Source organism: Varanus komodoensis, unplaced genomic scaffold (assembly GCF_004798865.1).
Source record: "Varanus komodoensis strain SLA01 unplaced genomic scaffold, ASM479886v1 scaffold3, whole genome shotgun sequence".
NCBI lineage: Eukaryota > Metazoa > Chordata > Lepidosauria > Squamata > Varanidae > Varanus > Varanus komodoensis.
The window spans coordinates 65,267,497-65,279,333 of NW_025335761.1; the positions used below are offsets into that span (position 1 = coordinate 65,267,497).

The following is an 11,837-nucleotide window of genomic DNA, read 5'->3' on the forward strand; positions in this document are numbered from 1 at the left end:
CCCGCGGCGCCCCCCTCCCTGGCCCCCCGACACTTGCGCCCGCGGGCGCCCCCGCCAGCGCCGCCCCGGCGCGGGGCCCGCGGGCGCAAGTGTCGGGGGGCCAGGGAGGGGGGCGCCGCGGGGCTCGCTGGCAGCGGCCGGCCCCTCCCCCCCCCCCCCCCCGCGCCCCACGAGTCGCACCCCGCGGCCCCCCAGAGAGGGGCGCCTGGCACCGGCGCTCTTTCGCTGCCGCGCCAGGCTGACCCCTTGCCATTTCCCCCGCATTTTAAGTGTTAGCGTTGTTTTTAGTACTGATTCTATATTTGATCTGTGATGCCGGGTCCTGTTTTTTAATGCCATTGCCACCCTGAGACACTGTAAAGGCTGGGATACAAAAATTGTAAATAAATAAGTAAAACAGCCTGCTTCTGAGAAGGAATCGGCTGACCAGGTCCCTTTCCTTAGGATGCTTCCAGACAGAGGGCTCCTGCCGGAGGCCTTGGGGGGCAACCCGTCTCTTTTTCCCTGATAGATTTAAATCTGTTCTCAGGAGATGTTGGAAGACGTGATGGGGGTGTTGTGAGTGGAACACAAAGCAAAATTCCATGGAAGAGCCGGAGCAGTGGCAGAATATAAGCTTTGTCCGCCAGCATCCGGGAAGCACCCTTTTCCCCTTGTTTATCCAGAGGCTTTTCTTGTTTAATTGCCTTTTTCTTAATTGTGCATGCCTCCTTCATTTCCCGCAAACCGGGTTGGTGCCCTTTTCCATATGGGGGCCCAAGGCAGAGTTCTCTGGCCTTGCCAAGGATTGAGCTGCAGAGTGAACCTTCTTCGCTTGGGCAGCAAGGGACCCGTGCCCTGCGCCTCCTTGAGTCAGGTGTGTGAACGAGGCCGGCCGCCAAGCGCACTGAACGACTGCTCCCAACTTCCTCTGCAGGGCAGATGTGACGGTCACTGATCTTGAGGAAGTCCAGGACCTGCTGAAAATGAACATCGAGAATAATCAGCATCTTATCACAGGCTCCATTCAAGCCAAGGTACTGAAATGGTTTGTATGAACTTCTCATTTCGTAACCTACATTCCCTTAAGGGACTGAAAACTAGTTTCAGTTAGTTCATGTTCTGATGTGCCATCAAGTCGTCTCCAACTTAGGGTGACCCCATGAATGGAGGTCCTCCAGGTGCCCGCCCTGCTCAGTTATTCTAAGATCAAGCCTGTGGCTTCCTTTTCGAAGTCAAGGCGGCTCTTGTTTGGCGATCCTTTTCCTGCCTGCATCTTCCCCTCGCAGCACTGCCTTCTCTGGGGAGCCCAGCCTTCCTTCTTGTGATGAGCCCAAAGAAGGGCAGCCTCAGGTTTGCAGTTTTTCCCCAGGGAAGGCGCTGTCTGGAGCTGCCTCTCAGGCAGTGCGGCGCCATTTCAGGAGAGGGGGACATCCTGCCAGGTGCTGAGGCCTGTACTGTGAGGCCCAGGTAGATTATGGCCTTAGAATTGCTTTCGGTTTACCCATACAGCTCCTTTTCTTGTTCTGACCCAAGTTAAGTTGCAATCCTAGGCCTGTTTAGACAGGAAGCAGTACTCCAACTCCCAGCATCCCCTGGCTGGGATTCCCCTGGGTGGGCAATGCTGGGAGTTTTTGGATCTTCTCCTGTCTTAATAAGCCTAGGATTGTACTCAAATGCTTTATGTGCATCTGAAGGTTTAAGGCTTTTGGGGAGGGGGGGAAGGGAGGGGGGCAGGTCTGAGGAGGGGCTGCTTCTGTGGTGGCCATGGGCTTGCCCCAGCCATCTTTCTGGGGCTCTCTCCCCCACTCCCACCTGGAGAGAAGAGCCTGAAAGGTGCCGTCAAGCGGGGAACTGCGTTTGAAGCCGCTCTGGGTGGGAGCCTTGGCTGAAATTCCAGGTGTGAAAAGAGAAGCCAATAGAGGAGCCAAAATAATCTCCCAGTATTTTGGTCTTGCATCCCCCTTACTTCCTGTCCAGGGGAACAGAAGTAGCCGACTTCCTCCCTGCGCCGGATTTCATACTGATGGCCGACTGCATCTACTATGAGGAGGTGAGCCACTGATCTCTCGGGAGGGGCTGTGGCTCAGCAGCAGAGCCCCCGTTGGCCTGCTGGCGGTCCCAGGCTCCATCCTTGGCATCTCCGGGTCGGTCTGGAAGACTCCTGCCAGAGACCCTGGAGAGCAGCGGTGGCCCTTCTGCGTTGATGGCCGTGGGCAGCGGGCTTCCGTTTAAAGCAGCCCCCTGCATCCTTGTTCCCTCAACCACAAGTGAATTACTATTATTCATTTCCTCTCGGTGCTGCCCAGTACCCAAAGATAAGATGGGAATCCTCGCATCACGAGGTCTCTGGAAGAGCCCCCTGAGAACAGCTTCTCACAGTCTTTGGGTGGGTGGGCCCCGGGCTTTGGCTGTAGGCTGGACTGAGTGGAGTGTTTTTTTGGCAGGTTTTGTTCCTGAAGTGACTGGAAGGCCTGCGGGGAATTGTCTCCCCTAATGCGTAATCAGTGCTTTCTTAATTAAGGCTTTTGCAGCATTAACGAAATGCTTTGGCCATGGATGTTTTGACCAAGGAAGAAATCTTGGGCTTGTAGTGGCTAGGCAATATTTCTTCAAGAAGAGCCCCTCACAAGAATATTCACAGAAATTCCCCCCAAGTACTCCCCAGTTTCACTATAACCCCACACATAGGGTGGACAATTTTTGAGGGTCTGTTTCACTCAGTTCCGGAAGTAGCAGCCCTACATTCATGCAGCGGTTCAGAGTTCTCGAACTTTCTCAGGGTTGTCACCGCTTTCTGTGGAGTATATAAACCAGAAGTTGCAGTGAATTGGCAGGAAATTCTCCCAGATAATTGTGCAAGTGAGTCCGCAAGAGAACTACACAATGCCCTTAGTCAGTGTAGCGAAGCTAGCTGGAATATATCCGGTATTGTGGTATGATCTGAGAATTGCAGGTAGGGAAAGAAGGTTTAACGGAAAATGCTTCTTTGTTTCATGGGCAGTCTCTGGAGCCATTGCTCAAGACCATGAAGGACCTGGCCAGCCCAGATACCTGCATCCTCTGCTGCTATGAGGAGAGGACCATGGGGAAGAACCCGGAAATCGAGAGAAGATACTTCGAGGTGAGCTGCCTGGCCCTCCCCAAAGCCCTTGGAGAAGCCCTCCTCATCCGTGGCGATTTTCAGAACCAAAGCAGAATTTGCACCAAGATTTCATCGCAGGGCCGTTTCATAGCCCGTGATAGGTGAATTCCGATTCTGCTGCTCTTTAAATTGCAGCTTCTTCAGAGGGACTTTGAGTGCGAAAAGGTACCGCTGGATGAGCACGATGAGGAGTTCCGGAGCGAGGACATCCATATCTTTGTCATCCGAAAGAAGTCGGTACGTGGTTACTGTCCCCAGAGAAGTTCACCTGGTGCCGACGCTTCATTCTTTTTGGCATCACGTGGAACCCTTTTTATTTCCCCATTATCTTAATGTTTCATTGGTTTTAATTGGAGTTTTTATCTTCATTTTCTTGATTGTTGGGTGCGGTGTTTGGTTTGTTATTTTATTGTTCTTATTGTAAGCCATCCCGAGTCGGCAGTGGTGGATTGGGGTATAAAAGTTTTAAATAAATAAATACGGCAATGGGGCCCAGTGGAGATGTGCAAACATTTGCGCTGGGATGCAACTGGCTTCGCCCTTGGGAGCCAGAGCAACAGCAGAGGGTTTCTTCTCCGTTTTTCGTAATCCGGCTGCTGGCTAGACACAGAGATGAGATCCATCCAGAATCTCATTCCAGCGTCTCCAGCCTCATGGCTGTCCCCTGCCACTGCTGAAGCTGCCGGGCTGTCTCCCTCCCTCCCTCCCTCCCAGATTTGGAGCTGCCCTCTCCCTTCTGCTCTCCCCTTCCAGACGCAAATTCCACTTTCCATAAGTGCCTGAACTGTGGTCTAGCGTTGCATCTGCACTAAGGCAAACCACGGTTAATGCTAACCTAGTTCTCCTAACTGTGAATTGCTAGTGTGGTTCAAACCATGGTTCCACATGGCCATTGAAAGGGGAGCCCCGATTAGCGACTGGGAGGGGAGCAAGGGGAACCCCGATGCATCACTGGTGGATTAGGCTGACGAAGGAAGGGAGAGGTTGGAGCAGAGGGTCTGGTCCCCCGTTTGCACGTAGGGAGCAAATGGGAAGAAGCCGGGGAATTACTCATTTCAGCCAGACACATTTGATTCTTAACATCTTTCAACAGCTTCCATCATGACATCTCGATGCAGCGCACTGATGCTCTGGCTATTAGGAAGAGTTCTGAAAAAAAGACAGCAATCTTAAGAAACAACCACACATTCTTCTCAGATTCTCGGTAGAGCATCTTCGTGCAAGCCTGGATCAACAAGCCTTCTCCTGCTGAACGGAGGTGCTGTCAGTTTTGCAGAAAAGCTGTGAGCACAACCTTGGGGTCCCAGTTCTCTGTCGGCGTGGAAGCCGGTGGCAGACAACTTGTAAATTGAGTGAACATAGATGTGTGATACAGAAGGTCCGACAGGTGATGGAGCTTGCAGGGAGCCTGCAAAGTCCTCTTCTGGACATGTTTCCTGAGTAACCGTTTATTGGCAGTTCATTAAAAGGTAGTATGACTTACCAAGCCCTTGGGTGCTGTTCATGCCTTCCTGAAGCTCAGCTCACACCCCATGTTCCCAAGTTTTCTTCCCAGATTGCAGTGTTCTCCTTGAGCCCCATGTAAACTGATACAAATTCTCTCTCTCCCTCCCTCCCTCCCTCCCTCCCTCCCTCCCTCCCTCTCTCTCTCTCTCTCTCTCTCACACACCTTTCAGAAAATGTAGGGGGGAAACCAGCAGGGGAAAGGGGGGTTTGCGAAGTGTCATCCAAGGACAAAGACACGAGAAGACGGTGTTGGTGGCTGCTTGTCATTCTGGCCGTCTGACCTCCCGCGGCTCCAGGTGGGCACACCTGTCCTCTCCGGCCTCGTTGCACCTCGCTAGTTGACTCCTGTGTGAGCACAGCGCTGGGCCAGAATATCTGAGAGCGGAGGAAAACTTCATGAAGACTTGCGTTCACAGCGGCTGAACAGACTTTCAAAGTGTGGTGAATGTCTGGGGGGAGAGAATGGACCCCAAACGGCAATGGGGGGCTTTCGCCAGCCATTTCCTTGCTCCGAGTCCTGGTGGCCTCTGTTGGTGCCAAGGTGCACAGACCTAAAGCCTCTTCTCGAAGCACCACAGGTGTCTTCCATGTTCATGCACCTGATGGGTTGTTCTGTCACGGGTGATGGCTGGGAGGGAATCCGGCCCTTAGTGCCGCATCGAACTGCCACAGCAACCACAGATTCACGAGTTCCTCAAACCCAAATGGAGTAAGCTGCTGCTTTGGCATTTTATCACAACTATTGCTATTCTAAATGGCTTTTAAAATTAAATATTTTCACATTTATATGCTGCTTAATAACCCAACAGGACTCCAAACAGTACAAGGCCGGGGGAAGAGGGGAGGGGATCTGTTGGAGAGGAGCAAGCGCAATCCATTTTTAAATGTGAAATGTTTTGGCATAACACTCCAATTTCAGCCACAAAGATGAGCCTGCTTCGAATCCACTTACGAGCAGCCAGAGGTGAGCGGGAACAGGCCAGGCCACGGTGGGCGGAAGGGTGTTTCGCCGGCTCGGCATTCTGCCCTCCCCTTGCCGGGGACGGCTTGAGCTGATGGCAAACGGCAGTGGGGCACTGCAGCCCCCCCTGTCTCCTATGCAGAAGGGGATCCGGAAGCAGCCTTCGGAGCTGCCACTTGGAATGGCGGCAAGCGATATTTATTTATTTATGAATTGTTTAAAATGTCTATATGCCGTCCTGTCGCAAAAAGCCTCAGGACGGATTTCAACATAAAATATCACACAAATTCCCAACCCACACTGGCTGCAATTAAAAACATAGAAAAGACAGTATTAAAACTTATTAAAATATTGCTGGAATAAAAAGGTCTTATGCCTGGGAAAGGGCCGCAGGAAGTGACTCAGTGGTGCACCCACTGGTCAGCCACGGGGTTTAAAACTGCCCCCAAAGAGAACTGAAACACAAACGGTGGTTCTGCTCGACTTGAACCAAGCCGCTTACCCACCGGACCCAGTACCAACCGGGGCAGGTTGTACGCCTGCATTTCCATCTCCTCCATTCTCAGATTTAACTTGGCTTGAGCTTGCCGGCAGCCCACGCCGAATGGTCCTTTCCTTTGGGTACTTCATCTGCTAGACGATTGCTGGCTGCCGGAAGGGGGCAGCACGAGCCCAGCCTCCCACCCTGGCCGCCGCAGCTAGCGGGTCATCTCCGTTCACCCTGCTCACAGCTGCAGACAAGAACCACATTTCCCCCAAAACTGTTTGCACATTCCTGAACTTGCAATCACATGGGATTTTTTTTTTAAATGTGCACCTGGAAACAACCTCTTTAAAAAAGCTAAACATGTTCACATTTTCGCCAATGGGGAGAAGTACACTTTTGGACAGTGTGTTTTTCCCAGTGTGGACCAAAAACGGTGCAAGCAAGAAGGGTGCGGGCCGCCTGGAGCTTCCAAGTGAAGCCAGGAGAGTTCTGACTCTCCCATCCACCTGCCAGACGGCCTAAGGATTACAGTTCTCCAGGATTCGCGCACTGCGAACTTAAACCTGTTCAACCAGCAGCAGCTTCATCCAGAGCAGCCCTTTGCAGACGTTGTGGGGTGGCATGGGTGTGGAGAGGTGTCATTTTGGGGTGGAAATGCGAGTTGTGTGGGTTTGCAACGGCGAGGTAGACCTGTCTGTGGGAGATGCCGCAGCAGAAATGCCGCGCCGACCGCCTGTGCATCAGGCACGCGGTGCCGGCGCCGCTTCTGTTAAGGGAAACAGTTTCCAGGAGAGGGTCTTGGTCCGCGCTCACCCTGCCCTGCCCTGCCCTGCCCTGCCCTGCCCTGCCCTGCTCAGAGAGGGTCCAGATGATGCCCTCTCCCCACCGGTAGCCCTCCCGTGCGAATCCGTGAAGGAAGAAAGGGGGCATGGCGCCGCTTGGCCGGTGGCCGCAGGAGCCCTCTGCCTGGGGTTTGGGCAGTGTGGGCTGCCCCTGCACGGCTCCAGCGGGAGCTGGGGACCCGTCCCAGGCTGGCCTCGCGGCCTTCCTGTGAACCAGCATCCCCAGGCATCCAGGCGGACTCCACCGGAGACACGGCCGCCCGGATCTGCTGGGCCCTCTGGCTTCAGACCCCGGAAATCCAAGCCCGTTTCTTGAGGATCCCGGCCCAGCGACGATGGGGAGTGGGTCCAGCTTGTTTTCCGCCTGGTCCAGAGGTCCCTGGGGGCATTTGGGGGCTGCTTTTGCCCCCTCTGCATCTCCCTCCCTAGCTTCTCTTCATCCTCGGACCCCGTCGTCCTGCCCAGGGCAGCCTTTCGAGTCTCAGCTCATCGGGGGCAGGAGTCCACAGCGTGCTGCATTTTCAGAATGTTTTCTTCCCCATTCCGGAGGATATTGTGACGGGGAGTTGGAGGGGAATTTCGGGAAAGAGCCAGTGGGTGAAGAGCAGAAGTAACACCTGGGCGTGCGTCGCTTGCTTCTTGTTTACTTCTTGCCCTCGGGAGGCAGGGCAAACGCAAATGGTGCCCGCGGGAAGGCCGAAGCGCCGGCGGGGTGGCCCAGGCGCCCTGCGCAGCATCCGGTGGTGGGCTCTCCCCCACTGGGGGCCTTCCAGGCACGGCTGCGCCAAGCAGGGCTTGGACCCGGTGCCCTCCCGGCCCTCCCCAGCCTGCTATTCTTAGAGCCCGGAGTTCTAGGGCCGGGGCCTGCCAAGGGGCCCCACCCCGGCAGGGGCCACTGGCAAGCCTCCGGCACTTGCCCCACCCTCCCCCATCGCAACCAGTTTGCTCCCCTGACTCTGGGCGACAGAGATGGGGAGCAGGGGGCTCTAGCTCCTGGCCGCCTGCCGTCCGGCAAGCAAAGGGGCCCTGCTGAGGAGACAGGTGAGGGCAAGAGCAGGTGGTGGAGGGGCACCGGCCCCCAGGGAGGGAGCCCAGCAGCTGCCTTGCCCAGGCGCCCTCGGCCGGCACCGGGTGAATCCGGTTCAAGAGCAGGAAGCTCGGCAAACCTCTGCAGAGTGCGGTCCCTGCATCCCGGGCTGCTGTGTTTCCGCCGCAGGGGCCAGGGGTGGGCTCGGTCCTGCTTCTCAGGGCTACGGGGAGGCACTGGAAGGATTTGGGGAAGGGCCCTCGGGGTGGGGGGGCAGAAAGCTGTCTCAGGAGGAAGACGTGTTGCCTGCGTTGCCGCCAATGGAGATGGCCGAGAGTTCGATTCGCCCTTGCCGGTTGGCGGTTAGTGGCAGAGAGAAAACGCAGCAGAGGGTTGCCTGCAAGGGAAATGTCAGGATCCCACGCGCGGGACTACCGGTGGTGCCATCGGGCTGCCCGTGCTCTCTTCTGCCGCGCTTCTGGCCACCGTCTTCTTGCGACGGCCCACCTGCCTTCTCTTCATGAGGGCTCGGGAACTGCACCGGCCACGGAGACCAAGCGCTGCCTATTCCTCGGTCCAGTTGTTCTCCAACAAGAGGCTACGGAGAACAAAGCATTGCACTCTGTTTTATGCAAGCCATGTTTTGTTGTAATAGTGCAATTGTATTTCTCATAAAAATAGTTTAAAAATCAGAGATTCCCCTCTTCATACTTCTTGTGAGTACAAAATCAACATTGACGCCACCAAGAATAACGATTGGTCCATGCGATTGGTTGTTTTCAGATGTTGGTATCTATTGGTATCTAATTGCCAGCCAGTTGTTTAATGATCATTCCTTAAATGACTGGAGCTGTCGTTCGAAAACACTCACCCCCCCAGCAGGGCGATGGGACTTAAATCCTTCGGCTTCCTGCTGTTTTGTGTAGCCTGCACTGAGAGTTTAGGCAGGCCTTTAAACCCTGAGCCAACTCATTGCGCTGGGCGCTTGGCGCTGTGTGGGACGCCCGCTGTCCGCCGCAGCCGGCCGGGCCTTCGGGCTCTCCGGTCGGTGCCGCTAGCGCCTCCTCGGAGCCCGCAGGGCCTCTGGGCGACAGGACCCAGCTGCGCCAAGCATCAGGACCACCTCTTTGCCACAGGCAGGAAACAATGAGGGCCTTCGCCCCAGGGGACACGAGTCCTCTTTGGCTCATTGTCTGCTCCACGCCCGCATGCTCCTCGCCCCGCGAGGGATGTGCAGCTACATGTCTGTAATAAAGGCGTTCCTGTTCACGCTCGCTCGCCTGCCGCAGGAGCCGCACCAGGGAGCCAAGCGTGGGAAAGACCGGAGAGCTTCAGCGCCGGACCTGCGGTGGGTTTGGTGGCTCCGGGAGAGCGTCCAGGTGAGCAGCTCATCCTGTGCGCTTCAGCTCCTGGGCACACACAAAGAGCAGCGGTGCCGGCGGCAGGCCTTTTCGCACACTTGGACCGAAGCCACAGCAGACGGCCGCTGGTTGTCCGCTCATCGGCTCCTCTCTCGCGGCTTCCCCTGGTCAGGCAGCAAACCAGCAGGGCCTTCTTGTCCTGTCAGTCGTCTGCAAAAGGCCATCGAGAGCCGGTGTGGTGCAGTGGTGAAGAGCGTGGGACTCAGGCGATCCGGGTTCGAGTCCCCACTCAGCCATGGAGCCCACTGGGTGACTTTGGGCCAGCCACAGACTCTCAGCCCAACCTACCTCACAGGCTACCCCTACCTCCAGCCACCCCCCCCCCCCCGTTTCCCAAAACAGCCCCCCCGTGAGACTAAAGCAAGAAGGGCAAACCTGCTAGTCCCACATGCGCGACGCTCTGGGCAAGGGATGAGGCTTGCCAGAGGCTGCTTCTCACTCGATGTGCCCAGAAGCCAAGCGGGTCCTCCTGGGCCTTGTAGGGCTGCCCCTTCAGTGTCCTGCTCTGCAGGGCAGGCTGCTGGGCCTCTTCGGGGAAGGGGCCGTCGCTCAGCAGCGGGGCCCCCGCATCTCCGCAGCAGACTAGGAAGGGATCCTGCACGGAGTCCTGGAGGGCCCATTCCGGGCCGGCCGAACCAAGGCTCCGCGCTGGCACGGCAGGGGATGTGCCAGGAACACGCCCAGGCATTGGGCAACCAAGCTCCACGGGCCGGGCTGTTTCTAACCAGCGTCACAGAGAGACATGGTTGTGCTCATTTATTTCTTTAGACGTTCATCCCCCTTACTTATAAAACCTATAGTGAAATAAAACCCCACACGTTTGCCTGGCTTTCCTGGGGGGGGCAGGGGGGGCACCTTGCCCAGGCGCCCCGTCCCCTCCAAGGTCCATCTCGCACTGCACACGTTTCTTTCCTGCCCTTCGGGTGGGGCAGAAGAACAGTCGCCTGCGGTGCACCGAACGGCCCTGGGGCAGTTCGGCGACGTGTTCTCGTGTGTGGATTGGCTCCGAAGTGCCGTGTCCGCAGCCAGAGAGCTCGCTTCTCCCTTCGTGCCTTTCCCGGGCCGTTTTCTTCTCCCAGGCACACGCTGCCCCCTCCACCAGACCCGATGGGCAGCGGCAGCAGCCCGGCCAACGCTCTGCCCGCCGTTCTCCATCGCGCCGGGCGTTTCATCAGCTCTCCTTTCCCACAGATTGCTCCTAGCGTGGGCACCCCGAGGGGCCAGCCGTGCGGATGCTGCACACCGGTCGATCAAGGGGGGGACCGGAAGGGGGCTGCTGGCCAGGGGAAAGCGGGCCGAGACGTGAGCCGGGCTCCGTGTCCGCATCTCCGGCCACAAGCGGGACGTGGTGGCACTCCTGGGAAGCCACGAGCCGAGGGAGCTGCCTTTGCATCCCTGAAGCAGGAGGCCATTGATCGCCTCGTGCAAGATTCGGGAGAGAATGCAAAGGGCTGCAGATACCAGGGAAACACTGCTGCACGGGGCACCCCCTCCCGATCATTAGGGCTCTTCACGTGATCTCAGGGAATGCGGGCGGGGGGGGTGCTCCGATCTGACAATCATTATTTGTTAGTAAAACACTCTGATGGTCCACTAGTGCCATTGCATAAGAACATCCGAAGAGCCTTTGCTGTTCCGCCCCACGGCGGCCGTCCAGCTGCCCACGGAAACCCACAAGCAGGAGGGGGGGCACCGGCACCTCCCACCCATGTTCCCCAGCAACTGGTGTGCATGGGCATATGCAGGCAGCACACGGCCAGCAGGAGCGTAGCCACAGAGCGCCCCTCCCCCACGAATCGGTCCAGTCCCCTTTCAAAGCCCTCCAGGTTGGCCATTGCCCCTTCCCAGGGCAGCAAATCCCATTGTTTCACTACACCCTGTGTGAAGAAGCCCTTCCTTGGATCCACCCCGGATCTCCCACCATCAGCATCATGGGAAGCCCCCGGATTTGGAAGCGAAAGCCTGGAATCGCACATAGCTTTTCACATACATCCCTTTAGAAAGAATTCTCAAAGTTCAACATGAAACAATTTTAAGACTGGAAAAAGAGAAACCGAGCGAAGCAGAACCTGATATATCCGTTTGTCTCTCGTCTCAGTCCTGAAGGTGCCACACGAGGAACGGCCGATGCCGCATGGCCAGAAGCCAGCCATGCGCAGGGGCGGATCTAGCCAACCGGGATGGGGCCGCATGTCCCCAGGCAAACCTCTGCCTGGGCCGTCCGTTCCTTGGCAGAAGCTAAGCAGAGCAGTGCTGCTTTCCGACTGGCGGCACCGACAGCACCCAGCCACTGAGCTCCACTGTCGGCAGCAGGGAGGGCGAGCGCCGAGGGTAGGTCTGGCCGGGCACCTGCCAGGGACTCACCCCGCCCCCGGCAGGGGCTGGCTGGGAAGTGCTCCTCTGGCAAGGGGGACCAGGGCTGCCAGGCCTCCTTGCCGTGTGGCCCTCTGCCCAAAAAGCGGCCAGGAG

At 56.9% G+C, this 11,837-nt stretch overlaps 1 protein-coding gene across 1 annotated transcript in view; it reads left to right on the plus strand.

The window, feature by feature from the left end:
* The window catches only part of VCPKMT (valosin containing protein lysine methyltransferase), a 7,095-nt gene extending 1,679 nt beyond the window's left edge, over positions 1-5,416 (plus strand). Inside the window, exons 3-8 of the mRNA XM_044436274.1 lie at positions 917-1,027; positions 1,960-2,032; positions 2,984-3,103; positions 3,260-3,361; positions 4,218-4,593; positions 4,801-5,416. Of these exons, the coding sequence (XP_044292209.1) occupies positions 917-1,027; positions 1,960-2,032; positions 2,984-3,103; positions 3,260-3,361; positions 4,218-4,229 (418 nt within the window). The 3' untranslated portion in view covers positions 4,230-4,593; positions 4,801-5,416. The remainder of the gene's footprint in view (positions 1-916; positions 1,028-1,959; positions 2,033-2,983; positions 3,104-3,259; positions 3,362-4,217; positions 4,594-4,800) is intronic.
* The last annotated feature ends 6,421 nt before the right edge of the window (positions 5,417-11,837 follow it).